This window comes from Drosophila albomicans, chromosome 2L (assembly GCF_009650485.2).
Source record: "Drosophila albomicans strain 15112-1751.03 chromosome 2L, ASM965048v2, whole genome shotgun sequence".
In the NCBI taxonomy this organism is placed as follows: Eukaryota; Metazoa; Arthropoda; class Insecta; order Diptera; family Drosophilidae; genus Drosophila; species Drosophila albomicans.
In genome coordinates, this window is record NC_047628.2 from 17146843 (window position 1) to 17162961 (window position 16119).

At 35.6% G+C, this 16119-nt stretch overlaps 1 protein-coding gene across 4 annotated transcripts; it reads left to right on the top strand.

The window, feature by feature from the left end:
* The first annotated feature begins 12464 nt into the window (after positions 1-12464).
* LOC117565261 (probable serine/threonine-protein kinase DDB_G0267686) lies at positions 12465-15266 on the top strand. Of its 4 annotated transcripts, none has more exons than XM_034244283.2 (3): positions 12465-12602; positions 13324-13915; positions 13988-15266. In XM_034244283.2, the coding sequence occupies exons 2-3, from the start codon at positions 13366-13368 to the stop codon at positions 15085-15087; spliced, it is 1650 nt and encodes a 549-aa protein (XP_034100174.1). In that variant the 5' UTR covers positions 12465-12602; positions 13324-13365; the 3' UTR covers positions 15088-15266. The 4 variants fall into 4 exon arrangements, with proteins under 4 accessions (XP_034100174.1, XP_034100172.1, XP_034100173.1 ...); XM_034244281.2 differs by having other exon boundaries at positions 13985-15265; XM_034244282.2 differs by having other exon boundaries at positions 12469-12602; positions 13329-13915; positions 13985-15265.
* The last annotated feature ends 853 nt before the right edge of the window (positions 15267-16119 follow it).

Genomic DNA, 16119 nt, shown 5'->3' on the forward strand with positions numbered 1-16119 from the left:
ATAAATTACCTGTCATTATAACATATGTAGCTTAAAGTTGTATAATAAATCTCAAAATTTTATCGTTTTTCTATTTAGGTAATGAGAACTGCATTTAGTTTGCTATTTGGACGGGAATCCCTTTAAAAATCTTAGCAGGCAAAAGCGAAAGCTAAAGCAAACAAAAAATCTAGCATGAAATTAATGTTGCGTAAGGTATTTCCAAATCATTGATTAAGCAGCCAGCATTCAATAACGTTGGCAACGTTTGCAGCGTGTAACGTGTAACGTACAACGTGGCGTATGAGTGCTGCGCGAAAATTTCGCCAGTCAGCCAGTCACAATGACAGCTGCTACAATTGCATGGACGGAGTCAACTCGCCTCGCCTCGTATCGGATTTAGGCATTTTTGTTGCCCAGTCTGTGTGTGTGCGTATGTTTGTGCAGTCGTGTGTTATTTTGTGTAAATTATATTACCAAAAGATGCAAAATTAGCCAAATAATAGGTGCCTAATGTGCTGGAAAGCTGGCAAGCAAATTTAATGGCAAATCCTTTTCCTCGATGAAAACATAAAACGTGGCCACTAAACGAAACAGGCGGCAGCATTACATTAGCAAATTGTGGGGGAACGCTTTGCAATTCACTAATCAAACATAACATTGAACTACTGAACATTGAATGGGGATCATTGTGTGCAGTGGAAAATTCACAAAAATATCGATAATAGCTACTTATTTTCTTATTGCCTGGCTGGCTAATAGAAATTCTATTTTGCATCGCAGGTCTGCTAAATGATTTCAAGATGTATATATTTTAATATTGGGTAGAAGGGTATGATAACTTTATACCTGCAGGAAATGTATGGAACAGTCAGAAGGAGACCATCTAATAGTATTTATGATTCCTGAAAATTTGGTTGCAAAAATTGTAAAAGATATTTAGAAAACACTTTATTCGGAATACGCCTTCTTACTACGGGTCTTGGTTGCTTTGGCTGACGATCTGGTATATTTTGTCTCTATGGTATATTTTGAGTGTAGTACTATATCAATTATAGTCTTCAGTATATTTTAGTATTTTAGTATTACTACTGTATATATGTATATGGTATATTTTGAGTGTAATATTATATCAATATACCAAAACCAGTATTTAGTATTTTTTGGTATATGAATTTGGTATATTTTAGTTTTATGGTCTCTGCAATATATTTTGAGTGTAATATTATATCAATATATAATATATATGACTGACGATCTGGTATATTTTGACTCTATGGTATATTTTGAGTATAGTACTATATCAATCCTTCAGTATATTTTATTATTTAGTATTACTGTATATATGATGTATTTTGAGTGTAATATTGTATCAATATACCAAAACCTGTATTTAGTATTTTGGGGTTTATTAATTTGGTATATTTTAGTATTATAGCATCTACAATATATATGTAATTTTATATCAATATACCAAAACCAGTATTTAGTATTTTGGGGTATATTAATTTGGTATATTTTAAAAATAATAATAAATTAGAAAAAGGTATCTCACAGTCAAGCACACTTGACTGTAACTTTCTTAGTTTTTTTTTTTTTCTTTTATTTAAGATTTGACTTGCTTTGCTGAATGTAACCGGTTTGTTGTTTTCAGTTGCTGCATTGAATGTCGACAAAAGTAAGCGCAACAGCAGCAGCGACTACAAATTTGTAGTCAGACATAGTCAATAGGACAAATTTATTGGCAATTTTTGGGATTTGCCGACTCTGCTTCAGCATTGATTGTGCGAAATTGCAAATCAAACATGACTAAGGGACACATTCTAACACAGATATATACATATACACCGCACCAATATCGGCGAGAAACACAGTAAGAAATATAGAGAACAAAAGACAGTGAGAGAGCGGGAGAAAAGTGCTGTGCACACATACAAATGGAAAATGTAAATAAATAACACAAAACGAATAGAGAAAATTGTGCAGATGGAGTGGCGTATTGGAAAACATGCAAAAGAAAAATATTTCACTGCATCTCAACGAAAAGTGTAGAAGCCTTGCTGTTAGGTTGTTTTTCTTGTTGTTGTTGTTGTTGTAGTTGCAACACACAGCTGTTGCCTCCCTCAAAGCTGGCTTCTCTTTCTCTTACTGCTTCTGCAACGCTTCCCTTGCCAGTTAAAAGCCTTTTACTCTTATTGCCCAATACAAAACAAAACTGTTTTGTTACAAATATTTATGCATAGTTTATAACATTTGTTGCTTTGCTTGTCTTTTAAGCAAATTAGCATACAGATTTTTGCTTTGTAAAAAAAAAAACGCAAAACAGATTGCAAAATTTATGAAAACATGTGGCTGAAAAACTGTTTGTTTATCAACACTTGAAGAGGCTTAAATTTCAAGTGAGCTTTGGAACTACAGAAACTTTTCAAATTGCATACGAGGGTCAATCGACACATAATAATAATATAAAACCAAATGCTCAACGAAAATAATAATTGGCAAATAAAAATCTCGTTAAAATTATTGAATTAACATGTTGCATATTCGTGCAATTATATTTTTTTTTTTGGATTTTTTAATAACGATGACAGTTAATTATTGATAAACCCTTCTGGACCTTACTTAACTGCTGTCGACTGACATTTGCAACATTTGCAACGTAGTAAAGAAAACTTTTAATGGCTCATAATTAACCATCTCTCGCATTATACATTTTAATTGGTGGCATTCAGTGCATAAGCTGCTTTACTGACCACAATTCGTCCAACGAGCCAATAAAGCAAATTAAAATGCAAGCTACACATACTGAAGGAACCAAAAAAAGCATTTTCTTTATCTTTTAAGCCAATTTAAACTTTAGAAAACGTGATACATATAAGTACATCATCTTTTTTCGACTCTGTATCAAGGCAACATTATTTTACAAGAGGTTTGCTCTTTAAATACAATTTAAACTGTAGAAAACAAGGTATTCATATTCATAAGGCAGAATTATTTGTATAGAAATATACATACATAACTTCGTAAGAGGTTTGCTCTTTTAAGCCATTATTAACTATAGAAAACGTGATACTCTTTTTATACCCGCTACCAATAGGGTAGAATGGTATCATAACTTTGTGCCGACAGGAAATGTATGTAACAGAAGGAGACATCTCCGACCCTATAAAGTATATATAATATATTCTTTATCAGCGACAACAGCCGAGACGATCTAGCCATGTCCGTCTGTCCGTCCGTCCGTATGAACGCCTACTTACTAGGGGTCTTAGTTGCTTTAGCTGACAATCTGGTATATTGTGCCGTCTATGGTATATTTTGTATGCGGTACTATATCGATATACCAAATATATCATTTGGTATATTTTTAGTATTTTTGCAGTATATTCGGTATATTTTGAAAATAATACCGCAATATTTTGCTTTTATTCAAAATGGGTAGCGGATATCTCACAGTCGAGCACACTCGATTGTAGCTTTCTAACTTGTTTCGACTCTGGATCAATGCACCATTATTTCTATAGAAAATTATGTCAAACAAGATTAGTTTTTAAGTTCCACATTTTAACTCTTGATAGGTAATCTTTAACGTTTAAAACAGCCAACCAAAAGAATTCGGAAAGTCCCCTAATATTATGTGCTTTTGTTTACTCATTAAGCAGACACACTTAAACACACAAAGCTAACCCGAGGCGCTTAAAAGTATGCTACACTTAACGAAAATCTTGCAGTTTCAAGTTGCCTTGTGCATGCGCATTGAAAGCACTATGCATTTGGTTTTTGTGGACTCTTTTTGTACTTATTTACTTATTCTTTCATTTTTGTTGTATTTTATTATGCTTAATAAAAAAATGTATGCACAAAACGAGAGAGAAAAACATAAATAAAATGCAAAGAAACCCGCCCGCAAGCAGACATAACTAACACTGAAAAGTGAGCAAGAAAACAACAAGAAAAAAAAACAGAAAGGAGAAGCGGGAAGAAATAATACCCTGGCAAATGATGGAAGCGTACGTGTGTGTATATGGTAAGTATGTTTAGTCCGGGAGTATGCATATATATATGTATATATATATGTGAGCTTACATACTTATAATATAAGTAAATATCTTAGTTTGTGTGGCTGAAAAGCCTTGTGGCACTTTAGTGCATGTGTATGTGTGTGTGTGCTTAGCACATGTTTGCTTGTGTGTGTTCACATGTAAATTTGCGCTTGCATTGTTGCATTTGTGAAGATTTTGTTGCCCGCAGCGCAACATTTGGGAATTAAGCTTTAGGTTTATTAAGCGCGCTCTTTTTTTTTGTTTTGCTCGGCAAGAGAATGTTAATTAGCCCATAAAGCATGTGATTTAAATACATTTTAAATCGCAGATTTACAATTTAATATGCTGTAATGAAGTTCGTGGAAGTCGAAGATGCAGAAAGCAGTTCAATAGCTTACAGACTGCTCTGCAATTGACCCATCAAAGTGGGCGAAATGGTTAAGATAAAAGCATGGCGTGTGCATTCATAAAATCGTCAAGTGTATCACAGTTCAAAGAACTGCAACTTATCGTAATCAAAAGCAGAAATCCACAACCCAGGAATCTGTACAATTTAACCTGTATGCTGAATACATTGAATCCTCACACCACACTTTTTTCCCATGTGGCGCCAGCATTCGCATTAAATTTACCACATATTCGTATTCGTATTCGTATTCATATTTACACAAACACACATTCGTATTCACATTCACATTCGCATTCGCTTGCATTTTGCTGGTAGCGCAATTTCTTATTTTATTTTATTGCATTTGCATTCGACATTCTCTCGTCTGCTGGTGCCATCTCTTTCTTCCCTTTAGCTGCTGCTCCTTAACTGTTGCTGTTGCATCATGTTGAAATGTTGCTTCGACAAAATTCCTTTCTCTCTGCTCCTTCTCCTCCTTCTGCTTGTCACTTTCTTTCATTCGTCGCATGTGTTTTGCATTTTCTGTGGTTACATTTACACTCGTGTTTGTGTTCGTGTGTGTGTGTGTGTGTCTGAGTATTTGTCAATGGCAGTGTGTGAATTAGTATGTTTGTGTGTGTGCGCATTAACACATTATTGTTGTTGTTGCTTTTGCTGTTGTTGATGTTTTAACATGCACGCTAAAAACTTAACGAAGCGAAATCTTTTTTTGCTTGTTGCATTTCATTTTTGCATTTTATGCCAATTTTTTCCCACTCTTGCTTCTCTTTTTGTCCTCTGTCCTGCTCCCTTTCCCTCTCTCTTTCTCTCTCTCTCTCTCTCTCTCTCTCTCTCGTTTTCTTTCTGGTTGCCCTCTCTTATTTATGCTTAATTCTACTCCACGCGCGTCGCTTTTGTCTTTTATTCGGCATTTCATACATATGTAATTGTAAAATTCGTGTGTGCCACAAAAATGAGGCAAGCGAGTGTGCAGAGAGTGAAAAAAGTGTCACGACTAACAAATACTCTGCAAAGCTAAGAAACTTTCAAGTACGACTAACAAATGCTTTGAAAAGTTGATCAAATGTAAAATGTTAATCAAGAACACAATTTCAAATATGATTGAAAAACACTTTGCCACTTATTTTTTTTGGAATTTCGAATTATATCGGCATCAAAGATCTTCATAATTGAAAGGAATCAACACTCCATTATTTCCTTCAGCAAACAGGGTATTAAGGAAAGCACAACAAGACAGTGTACAACTTGTTTAGCAGCTAATATTTGTTGGCTTTGACTGCGAGTCGAGAAGGTAGCTGAAATGTGCTAGCCACAAACTGTTATCCACACGATATATGCATGCAACATCAGCAACAGTATCTGAGGAACAGCAGGAGCACTTTATCGAGCCAATGGTCGACATATCCATTTAAGGAGCGACTCCAGAAATGGAAATTTTCAAACTAATGTAGACAAGTTTGTTGTTGTCTCTCTGTTGCTTGTAATTCTTTTTTGCTGTTTGCCGCTTGTTTGGCTTGTGGTTGTTGCATGCCTTCCCGCCTTCCTCCCTCTAATACTTGACGTTCGACCACGCCCAGTATCTCCCCCCCCCCCCCTCGTCTAGGGTTCTTTCGCTTCCTGCTGTCAGGGCGTTTTGTTAGTTTGTTGCCTTTATGTGTGGATGCCACTTTTAAGTCTCTGTCTGTCTCTCTCTCTGTGCCTCCGTGTGTACTTTGATTGCCGGCCTGCCCCGCTATTACCTCACACACAAGTGTCAAACACAAGTGCATGCTAGTTGCAAGCACTACAAGGTGGCAAGCAACCAGCAACCAGGTAAGCCAACCTTCTTTCCCAGGTAGTTCACTTGCCATTTGCTATTGCGTATTTTGTGCATGTCCAGCTGTAAGCTGTCAGTTATGTTGTTACAGCTTTATGCTTTGTTTTTCGCATTTGCTACTTTTCCATAAATACCCACAATAAGGACGCTGAGGCTAATGTGTGTGTGTGTGTGTGTGAAGAACTAGGCGTTGTCTACACACAGTCTGAAATTATTGCAATAGGATTCAAAGCAGATTTCTTAAAGACACCCCATCATCATCAAGCTTTGCAACTCTCTGTGAAAATTTGGTTGTAAAATTTCAAAATTGATTTAAGCTGGCTTTGCCTGGCCAAAGTGCATTACACAAAATCTCTCTAATGGAATAGCGCAACATTTTGCAAATACTTTTTGTTTTGTAGTAGAAGAATCCGCTTAGTGTTTTTTCCCTTTTAGGTAGAAGTGCATTGCAAAATGCAAATTCAAATTATTGTTGAATTTGAAATTATGAAATTTTACAACGCGTAAATAAGTAATTATAAAGTTGGCACTTTAAATTTGCAAAAAAAAAGAAACCAATGCCAAAAATTGAAATGAAACAAAAACAAAGGTCGTTTTTAATTTCAATTTCACTCAAATATGTATAACATGCTTTTTGTGCGTAATTGAATATAAAGCATAACATTATTATTAAGCGTCATTGCAGCGAAAATGCAACTCGGAAAATGTCCGCCACATAGTTTTGGGTCGATTTTGCAATGAACTGGCTTTTGTTTCGACCCTTTGGGCGTTGTTTTTGCAGGTGCATTTAAGGGCGCTGCACTTTGCATCAGCGTAATCTCAATCAATAATAAAATTGCATAAATATTAAATGCCATTTACTTTTCAACGCTTTTCGATTGACTGCAATTTGGGGTTATGCCCTAATGCGATTCAATGCGATGCATTTATGATTTAATGCGATTTCAAAGCGATATTCAAGCATCTACTGACCGCTAGATGACGCCATCAAAACTGTAAAAACAGCAACAAAAAGGACACGAAATTGCAAACATTTACATGCAAACGGCAAACGCGTATGCTTTTATAAAAGCAAGCATAATATTATATTATGTTTTTTTTTAGTGCTATCTCGCTGCAAAGGTGTAAACTGTGTAGCTTATGTATATGGACAAAGCGCAGCGGGCGATTCTCCCCCCTCTCATCCTCATGCCTCGTTGTCGCTGTCGTTCTCGCCAGGGTTTTGCTTAATGTCTTCTTTATTATACGAAATTTATCACCGAAACTGAAATTGGCCTGGTTGGCTTGTCGCTGCTCCTCGCTTAGCTAAGGCAAAGCAAAGAACACCAAAGCAAAAGCAAAAGCAAAGCGAAAGAAAAGCTTGCACTTTTTTCTGCAGCAATGTTGGCAACATAAACTTGCTCACACCCACATCCACATGCAGGCACACACACACACATATGAAAGAGTAAAAACATGGCTTATATCCTTTATGGTGACAAAAGCAAACACTGACACACACACACACACACACATAGTCAGAGAGACAGACAGAAGAGTAGACACTGTAACAGACACACATGCTTCTTCACTCCCTTAAGATTAGCAGAACAATCACTAACACACACACACCCTCACATTTGTATGTACATATCAAATTAATGTGTGGGTTTTGTGCTAATGAACGACGCCTATATATATATATGTATATACATCTATATATGTTCATAGTGGATGTATACTGACGCTGTTTTTGAATTATAGCATAATTTTTGCCACCCGCTTTGGTGGCGACATTTCTTTTTTTTTTAATGTTTGCTCGTAAATTGTTCCAGCAAATTTATACTATGTACAATATATTCTAGCATAAGGATTAAGTTAAAAAAAGATACTGAGCGCAAAAAAAAAGTGAAACAAAAACTATGCAAATATTTGTGCATAGCAAACTTTTTTTTCATCGTCTTTCCTTCTGTTTTTGCAGCTCTGATTTTTTCATTTTAGCCACTAAATGTTTTAATAAAATGTGTGAAGCTTATAATGGTGCAAGGGTAATGTCCATCGACCATAAGGAATGTACGCCACTCTCTCTCTCACTGGTTGACCAACAGAAAATGTATCAAGAATGAGATACAAAGGTTTTTAAAAAACGCATCACTGTAGGAAATTTAAATTTGCATTTGATACAAAATAAATATATAATTCAAATAAAATTAAAATGTTAAGCGTGTGAAAGAGCTGTTAAAAGCATTCGATTCGATTTGAAATCTGCAATATTTGCGAGTATTTTTTGCCTTGAACAATTTTTGTTAGTTAAAATTTGTTCATATTTATGTGCTCCTAAAAGCACGCAATTCGAATTAAACAATACTTGATACACGCACTCACAACTAAAAGTATGTGATACAATCTGCATATGCAAAATACAAAACTCATTGAATACTTTTCGGCGCTAAACTAACCTATTGCTATTTTAAAATTTTTTACCATCCTAAAAGTATGTGTTAAAAATTTTTGTAAGAAACCCAACTTAATCCAACTGGAGTATGTTTCACCATAGCAAGCAGTTCAAGCCCAAAGCAAGTAGTACACTTGCTCCCCTACATAAGCTCGATGATGGGAAAGTGCGTTTATAGCTCAAAAAGCTTTTTGTGCAGCCACTAACCATACAATACATAGATGCTTCAGCCCATACAAATTTTTGTATCATTAAAAACAGTATTATTGCAACCCCAGTCGGGCCGAGCGCTGCGATTCGAACACCAGAGCCTCTTCGGCTCATTCGAAAATTCGAAGTACTAACGCAGCGCGCAGCGTTGAGTTCTGTCGCAGATCAAATGCGGATGAGCACGGGTGTATTTCGTTGCGCTCTGCTTTCGTTTCTATGTATGCGTGTATGTATCTATATGCTCGCCTATATCAGTATGTGTATGCATGTGAAGTTTTGCAACGTGCAGTTGCCTCGCAAACAAGCAGCTAGCGCACGTCAATGTTGCTTTGCCGTGACGAAAGTCTTGAAGATGAAGACAACAACAATTGCTCGCGGTCTATATGTTTGCAGTTAAATGGCGCCTGCACAAGGACCGCGTTGGCTCTGCTGGTGGTTTGCAAGCCCAACATGTTGTGGGTCCGGGTTTAACTCCCGATCGAGAATGTGTACATGTTTTGTTTTTTATACCCGCTACCCATAGGGTAGAAGGGTATTATAACTTTGTGCCGGCAGGAAATGTATGTAACAGGCAGAAGGAGGCATCTCCGACCCTATAAAGTATATATATTCTTGATCAGCATCAACAGCCGAGACAATCTAGCCATGTCCGTCTGTCCGTCTGTGTGTTTGTCCGTCTGTCCGTATGAACACCTAGATCTCAGAGACTATAAGAGATAGAGCTATAATTTTCGACAGCATTTGTTAAGTTTGTTTCAAATTTTGCCACGCCCACTTCCGCCCCCGCAAATCAAAAAAATCGAATAACAAGCCTAATTTTAAAGATAGAGTTACGAATTCTGGTATATACAATAATTACTATAGTAGTTAGAATTCCTGAAAATTTGGTTACGATCAGATAAAAATTGCGGAAGTTATTAAAGAAATACTTTTGTATGGGCAAGAGCGCCTCCTTACTAGGGTCAGAGTTGCTTTGGCCGACAATCTGGTACATTGTGCCGTCAATGGTATATTTTGAATGGTGTACTATATCGATATACCAAATATACCATTCGGTATATTTTTAGTATTTTTGCAGTATATTCGGTATATTTTGAAAATGATACCGCCTTTATTAAAAATGGGTAGCGGGTATCTCACAGTCGAGCACACTCGACTGTAGCTTTCTTACTTGTTTTTTAAAGCGATTTAAATTTTTTCATTCCCTTTCAACTTTACTGACAGAAGTAAAATCTAATCACACATTTAAATAATAAAATAAAGCCGTAATTCTTTTTGCAAGCACTATTTAAAACTCAATTAAAAAAAGTTTGAACTTTAAAATTTAGTTTTTTACATTTTAAGATATTAATAACATTTCAGAAAATTAGAGAAAATATAAATAATACAATTGTTATTATTAAAAGCTCAATCTTTTTTTTAAAAAATAAAATACATTTTTGTAATTTAGTTTAGTACTCACTGAGTACTATATAAAGAACCTTTACTCTTATTATTTTGTTATTCATTAGTGAAGTCTATAACAAGTAAAAAAAAGCTATGAGAGTGGTATTAGTTTTAAAATATACCAAATTAATACTCCGCAAAACTACTAAATTTTGTAAAAAGTGCTATATTTGGTATATTTATATAGATCTAGATCATAAATATACCACAGAGTGCAAAATATACCAGATTGTAGGCATACAAAAGTTTTTCTTTCATAACTTCTACTATTTTTATATATAAATATTATATTCAGTTAGTTGATTCCGATCAGATAGAAAATGTGAAAGTTATCCAAGAAATGTTTTTATATGGCATAAGTAAAAACTCCTACTTAATTGCTTTAACTGACATTCTGGTATATTTTCCAGTCTGTAGTATATTTAGGATCTGGATCTATATCAATATACCAAATATAACTGTTGACACATTTTAGTATTTTTGTGGTATCTTTATTTGGTATATTTTTAAATAATAATACCGGCTATTTACTTTTATTCAAAATGGGTATTCATAGTCAGGCACACTCGACTGTAGCTTTCTCATAAGTTTTAATTAAAAATTGATAAAATTTGTCAAAGAAATTTACTTTTTACTCTTTTAGAAGATAAGATAGCCATTAAATTAAATTTAACAAATTTTTAAAAATTTAATTTGTTAAACAAATTTACGAAATCAAATCCTTTTTAATTGAATATTATGTAAAATTTTAAACTTGTCAAAGAAATTGACTTCATTAAAAAATAATCCTTTTTTTAATTTAAAATTCTATACATTTTGGAATATAGTCCTATAAAAATGAAAATTAAAATGAAAATCTTTTAATTGAAAATTATGTAAAATTTGAAATTTGTTTAACAAATTCACTTCTCTTGCTCTAATGACCTTTCTCTCTCTCTCTCTCCGTCACCGTCTTCGTCTCTTTCTAGGCTGCGTCTTGAGCGTGGTGCAAACGTTGCTGGGCGCCTACGCAGGCGTCACGCTGCTGGTGCATTCCACTTGGCTCGCGTCTCAAGCGCTGGCTGCTTGGGGCCTTGCTGTTGGGATTGCTGGGCGGTGCCTTGTGTGGATTCTCGAGGGAGAGCGGAATCATTCAGGTGAACAAGAATCTGTGGTCGCTGTCGTTTTGTCTTTGTCACAGTCGCGTTGGCTTTGCTGCTGCTCTCGCTGCTCTACTATGTGATAGATGTGCGACAATGGTGGTTCGGTTATCCATTCACCGAGTGCGGCATGAATGCGATCATCATGTATGTAGTGATGCATCGAATGTTGCCCTGGCATTGGCGCATTGGGGCGATGAATACGCATTTTCTGCTGCTGCTCGAGAGCGTGTGGAACACTCTCGTTTGGGTGGGCATCGCTCACTATCTGGACAGTCGACAGTTCTACTACAGTCTCTAATTCTAATTCTCAATGTACCATTTTATCATCGATTAAGCGAGGAGCGTGTTAGCTCAATGTATACAAGAAGAGTTTTTGTGTTCTATCTCTTAATCTTAGATGTTCGACAATTCGAAAGGAAATTTCCCAAAGAACAGTTTTTGTGTTCTTATGTTTTAATCTTAGATGCTAAACAATTTGAAATGAAATTCCATCTATATCTTAATATAAGTCGACAAACAATTTGTTCTTAAGTTTTAATTTTAGGTGGTAAACAATTCGAAATGAAATTTCACCAAGAGTTTTTGTGTGTTCCTAAGTCTTGATCTTAGATGCTAAGCAATTTGAAATGAAATTCCGTCAAGCGTTTTTGTGTTCTATGCCTTAACATTAGATGACAAACACTTTGTTCTTAAGTTTTAATTTTAGGTGCTAAGCAATTCGAAAGGAAATTTCCCAAAGAACAGTTTTTATGTTCTTAAGTTTTAATCTTAGATGCTAAACAATTTGAAATGAAATTCCGTTTAGAGTTGTTCTGTTCTATGAATTAATATTAAATGCTAAACAATTTGAAAGGAAATTTCCTCAAGAAGAGTTTTTGTGTGTTCCTAAGTCTTGATTTTAGATGTTCAAAAGCAATTTGAAGTTACTTTCCTATGATCACAGCAAGCTGTGAGAATTTTTGATATGCGTTGTCGCTCAGTCAGTGTAAGCAATTATTACAATTCGAATTTCGGAGAATTTTACATCTCTACTAGAAAAATTTCTTTAAAAAAATCTTTATATATTGTAACGTTTTATACATTTTAATAAAGTTACAAGTTTGGTTACATTAAACAGCGAGTGGTGAGTACAAACAACTTTAATAGTGGTGTCTATAAAGCGTCCCTCTTTAATCTTAAGTATTATCTAAGCTACAAACTTGCTTGCATATTTAAAGTTCTTTAATACATTTAAATACTTTTCATTCTCATAGTTTTGTTTTTCATTAAAAATGAACAGCGCAGATTTACAAATGTAGTAAACAGATCAAGAATCATTATAGAATATAGTATACATTGGAGTCATGATATAAAATACAAGCGTGCTTTTAATTTTTCTTAATTTAAATGAAAAAGAAGATGGTAAAAATATAATTTCTACACTTCTATAAATTGAGGGTACTTTAAAACGCGGTTAACAATTACTTGTTTATATACGTGAATCTTAAGAATTAACTAAGCTGTTTATTTACAATTTTAATATTTTATACTACCATAGTTTTGTTGTTGAATAGCGTTTTGCAAATATAGTAAACATTTAGAACAGGAATCGAATTTGATTAATTTAGCTTATAAATTGGATTTATCTTACGAGTAACTACTTTAATTCTTCTAAAAGGAAGAAAAGATAGATAACAATTGAAAATAATAATAGAATTCCTATAGTATACATTGGAGTAATCGTATGAGTAAATTCTTCTAAATTTTGTCGGAAATGAAGTTAGATAAGAATAAAAAAAACTACAGAATTCTTACGCTTCTTTTGAAAAGATAACTAAAGAATTCCTGCACATCTCTTCTTCAAGTTCAGAGGTTTTACATTAAATTAACAGAAGATAACTATCAATATGAGTAGATCCACTTCTGTCAGTGCTCAGTATGTGCCTCTTTTAGACAGCGATAAGAAGTCGCCTCGTTTCCTGTTAAATTGGGTCTATGATGAACTCGGTATTCAGCTGGAGGATCTCAGCGAGATGAAGACCGGCACCATCTACTGTCAATTGGTGCACAAACTCTTTCCCCAAGTGATGGATCTGAAGAAGGTGATCTTCAATTGCACTCTGCCCGTTGAGATCGATAGAAATTTTTGCCTATTGCATCTTGCACTTGCCAAGCTACGCACCTTTCGGGATGCAGCGCAGCAGGAGTGCATTAAAAGGTTGACCAACAACAAGTTTATGCTCTGGTTTCATAAATTTTACATGCTCAACAAAAAGAACGCGGAAGAACGAATCAGTAGAAAGTCGTATCTTTTATCAAACACGCAAGTGAAACGCAGCAACAGCATCGTGATCCCTTCCAAGCCAGCAGATCAGCAGGGATCACACAAAGTACGTGTGGCGCCGCGTTCACAGAGTCTGGTCAATAGGCCGGAGATGCGCAGACGTAATGCACCTGGTAAGTAAAGATTCAATATTAATAAAATTGCATTAAATTCCTTAACCCTAAATTCCCTTCATATACCAGCAGCATCTTCATTGGCTGCTGAGCCTTGCATGATGGATTTCGTCTCGAGGATTCCAAAGCCCTGTTTGACCAATTGGCAAAAAGTCGAGACTGACTCCATGGGAAACATCTATCAGATGTTGGACGGCACGCTGCAGAGCTCCTTCTCGACACTCGCCTCGTCCATGCCGAAGTTGGATGTCAATCCTGGGCCTCCGGAATTCGACACATCATTGAATGAGGCATCAAAAGAGATCAAATCGATCTTTTTCAATAAATTGCTGACAGCAGAGAAATCCATTTCACAGAAAGAGTCTGCATATAATGATGCTCCAAAGCAGGAAGAGTTGTCAAATCAAAATCATTCTAAGCAGGAATCTTTAAGCAATAGTGCTTTAAAGCTGGAAGTATGCTCAAACAATGATGCTTCTAAGCAGGAGTGTTTAAATAATAATGCTCCAAAACATGAAGAGGTTTCAAATAATGATGGTCCAAAGCGGGAGTCTCCAAACAGCAATAATTCTAAGCAGGAATCTTTAATCAATGATGCTCCAAAACAAGCCTCCTTGAACAATGATCTTTTAAAGCAGGAGACTTCAAACAATGAGGATCCAAAGCGAAAGTCTTCAAAGCACGAGGAGTCTTCAAAGATTGATGCTTTAAAACACGAGGAGTCTTCCAACAAAGATGCTCCAAAGCAAGTGTCCTTAAACAATGATGCTTCAAAGCAGGAGTCCTCAAGCAATGATGCTTTAAATCAGGAAGAAGATTCAAATAATAGCGTTTTAAAGCAGGAGCCTTCAGAAAAAACTGCTCGAAAGCAGAAGACTTCAGATAAAGTGTCACCAACGACAGGAGTCGCTTCGATGGTCGATCCCAGGATCAGCAGAGACCACCTGGACAACATTGTCAAAATGCTGCGCTCCTCTGCTGCTGATGATGATGGCCACGATGAGGCCATTTTTGAGCTGAATAAACGGAATAATAGACTTGAGGAGATAGTCAATAAGATAAAGGGCTACGTTGCCGACACATCGCTAAATTCCAATAAGATAGTGTATAAGACCCGCAAGACTTTGTACTTGTATTATAAGAGCAGGCCTGAGCTAGATCACGAATTTTAAGCGCCGCAGCAATTCTTCGTTTATTCAAGTTCTTCTTCTTACTCATTTTCTGTGAAATTTTGATGTTGTGATCGTTTCTAAAGCTGACAACAACTTAATGTTAATTCGTTACAACCCAAACAAAATAATTAAATTTTATATGATGAAAAATTAAAATAAAAACGTACAAAAATGTAAATAAACTTGCAAAAATAAATGCAAGTTTTTCTAAAGTTTCAGCTGGGGGCCATTTTGATTGTGTGTTACCAACTTCAGTTAGAAAAATGCTGTTTTATATGTTGGCCCTGTTGGCATCCGTCGCTTCAGTTTGCGCTATTTTTTTAGACACGTGTGTCGTGTTTATGGGCGGTGTGAATAAATTATATTTTTTTATTGTTCAACTTAAAGAATTGTAATTAATGAACATGTGTAAAACCACGAAAAGCGGTATTATATCGATAAATAGATAAAAATAATGAAATGCCATAATATTCTTTTAATACACATGCACATTGTGCACAATTTTAATAGTGTCAAACTTGTCCCATTGATTTTTGGCGCCATCTACGATGCAAACGGCTTGTGAATGGCAAGAAACAAATTGAGTGTTTTTTAATGGGCAATGCACATTTAAAATGAGTTATATCACTAACCATACAATACATAGATGCTTCATCCCATACAAATTTTGGTATCATTAAAAACTGAATTATGGCGACAAAACAAAATTGTCGTGCGCTAGCTGCTTGTTTGCGAGGCAACCGCACGTTGCAAAACTTCACATGCATACACATACTGATACAGGCGAGCATACACGCATACATAGAAACGAAAGCAGAGCGCAACGAAATACACCCGTGCTCATCGCTCCGCATTTGATCTGCGACTGAACTCAACGATGCGCCCTGCGTTAGAACTTCGAAATTTCGAATGAGCCGAAGAGGCTCTGGTGTTCGAATCGCAGCGCACGGCCCGGCTGGGGTCGCCACAATTCAGTTTTTAATGATACAAAAATTTGTATAGGATGAAGCATCTATATATTGTATGGTAAGT

What these genes read in the sequence shown, in the direction of transcription:
- LOC117565261 (XM_034244281.2), top strand. Translation starts at nt 13,366, where the DNA reads ATGAGTAGATCCACTTCTGTCAGTGCTCAGTATGTGCCTCTTTTAGAC. An exon ending in GCGCAGACGTAATGCACCTG is followed by an intron (nt 13,916 to 13,984) that starts GTAAGTAAAGAT and finishes TTCATATACCAG; the next exon opens with CAGCATCTTCATTGGCTGCT.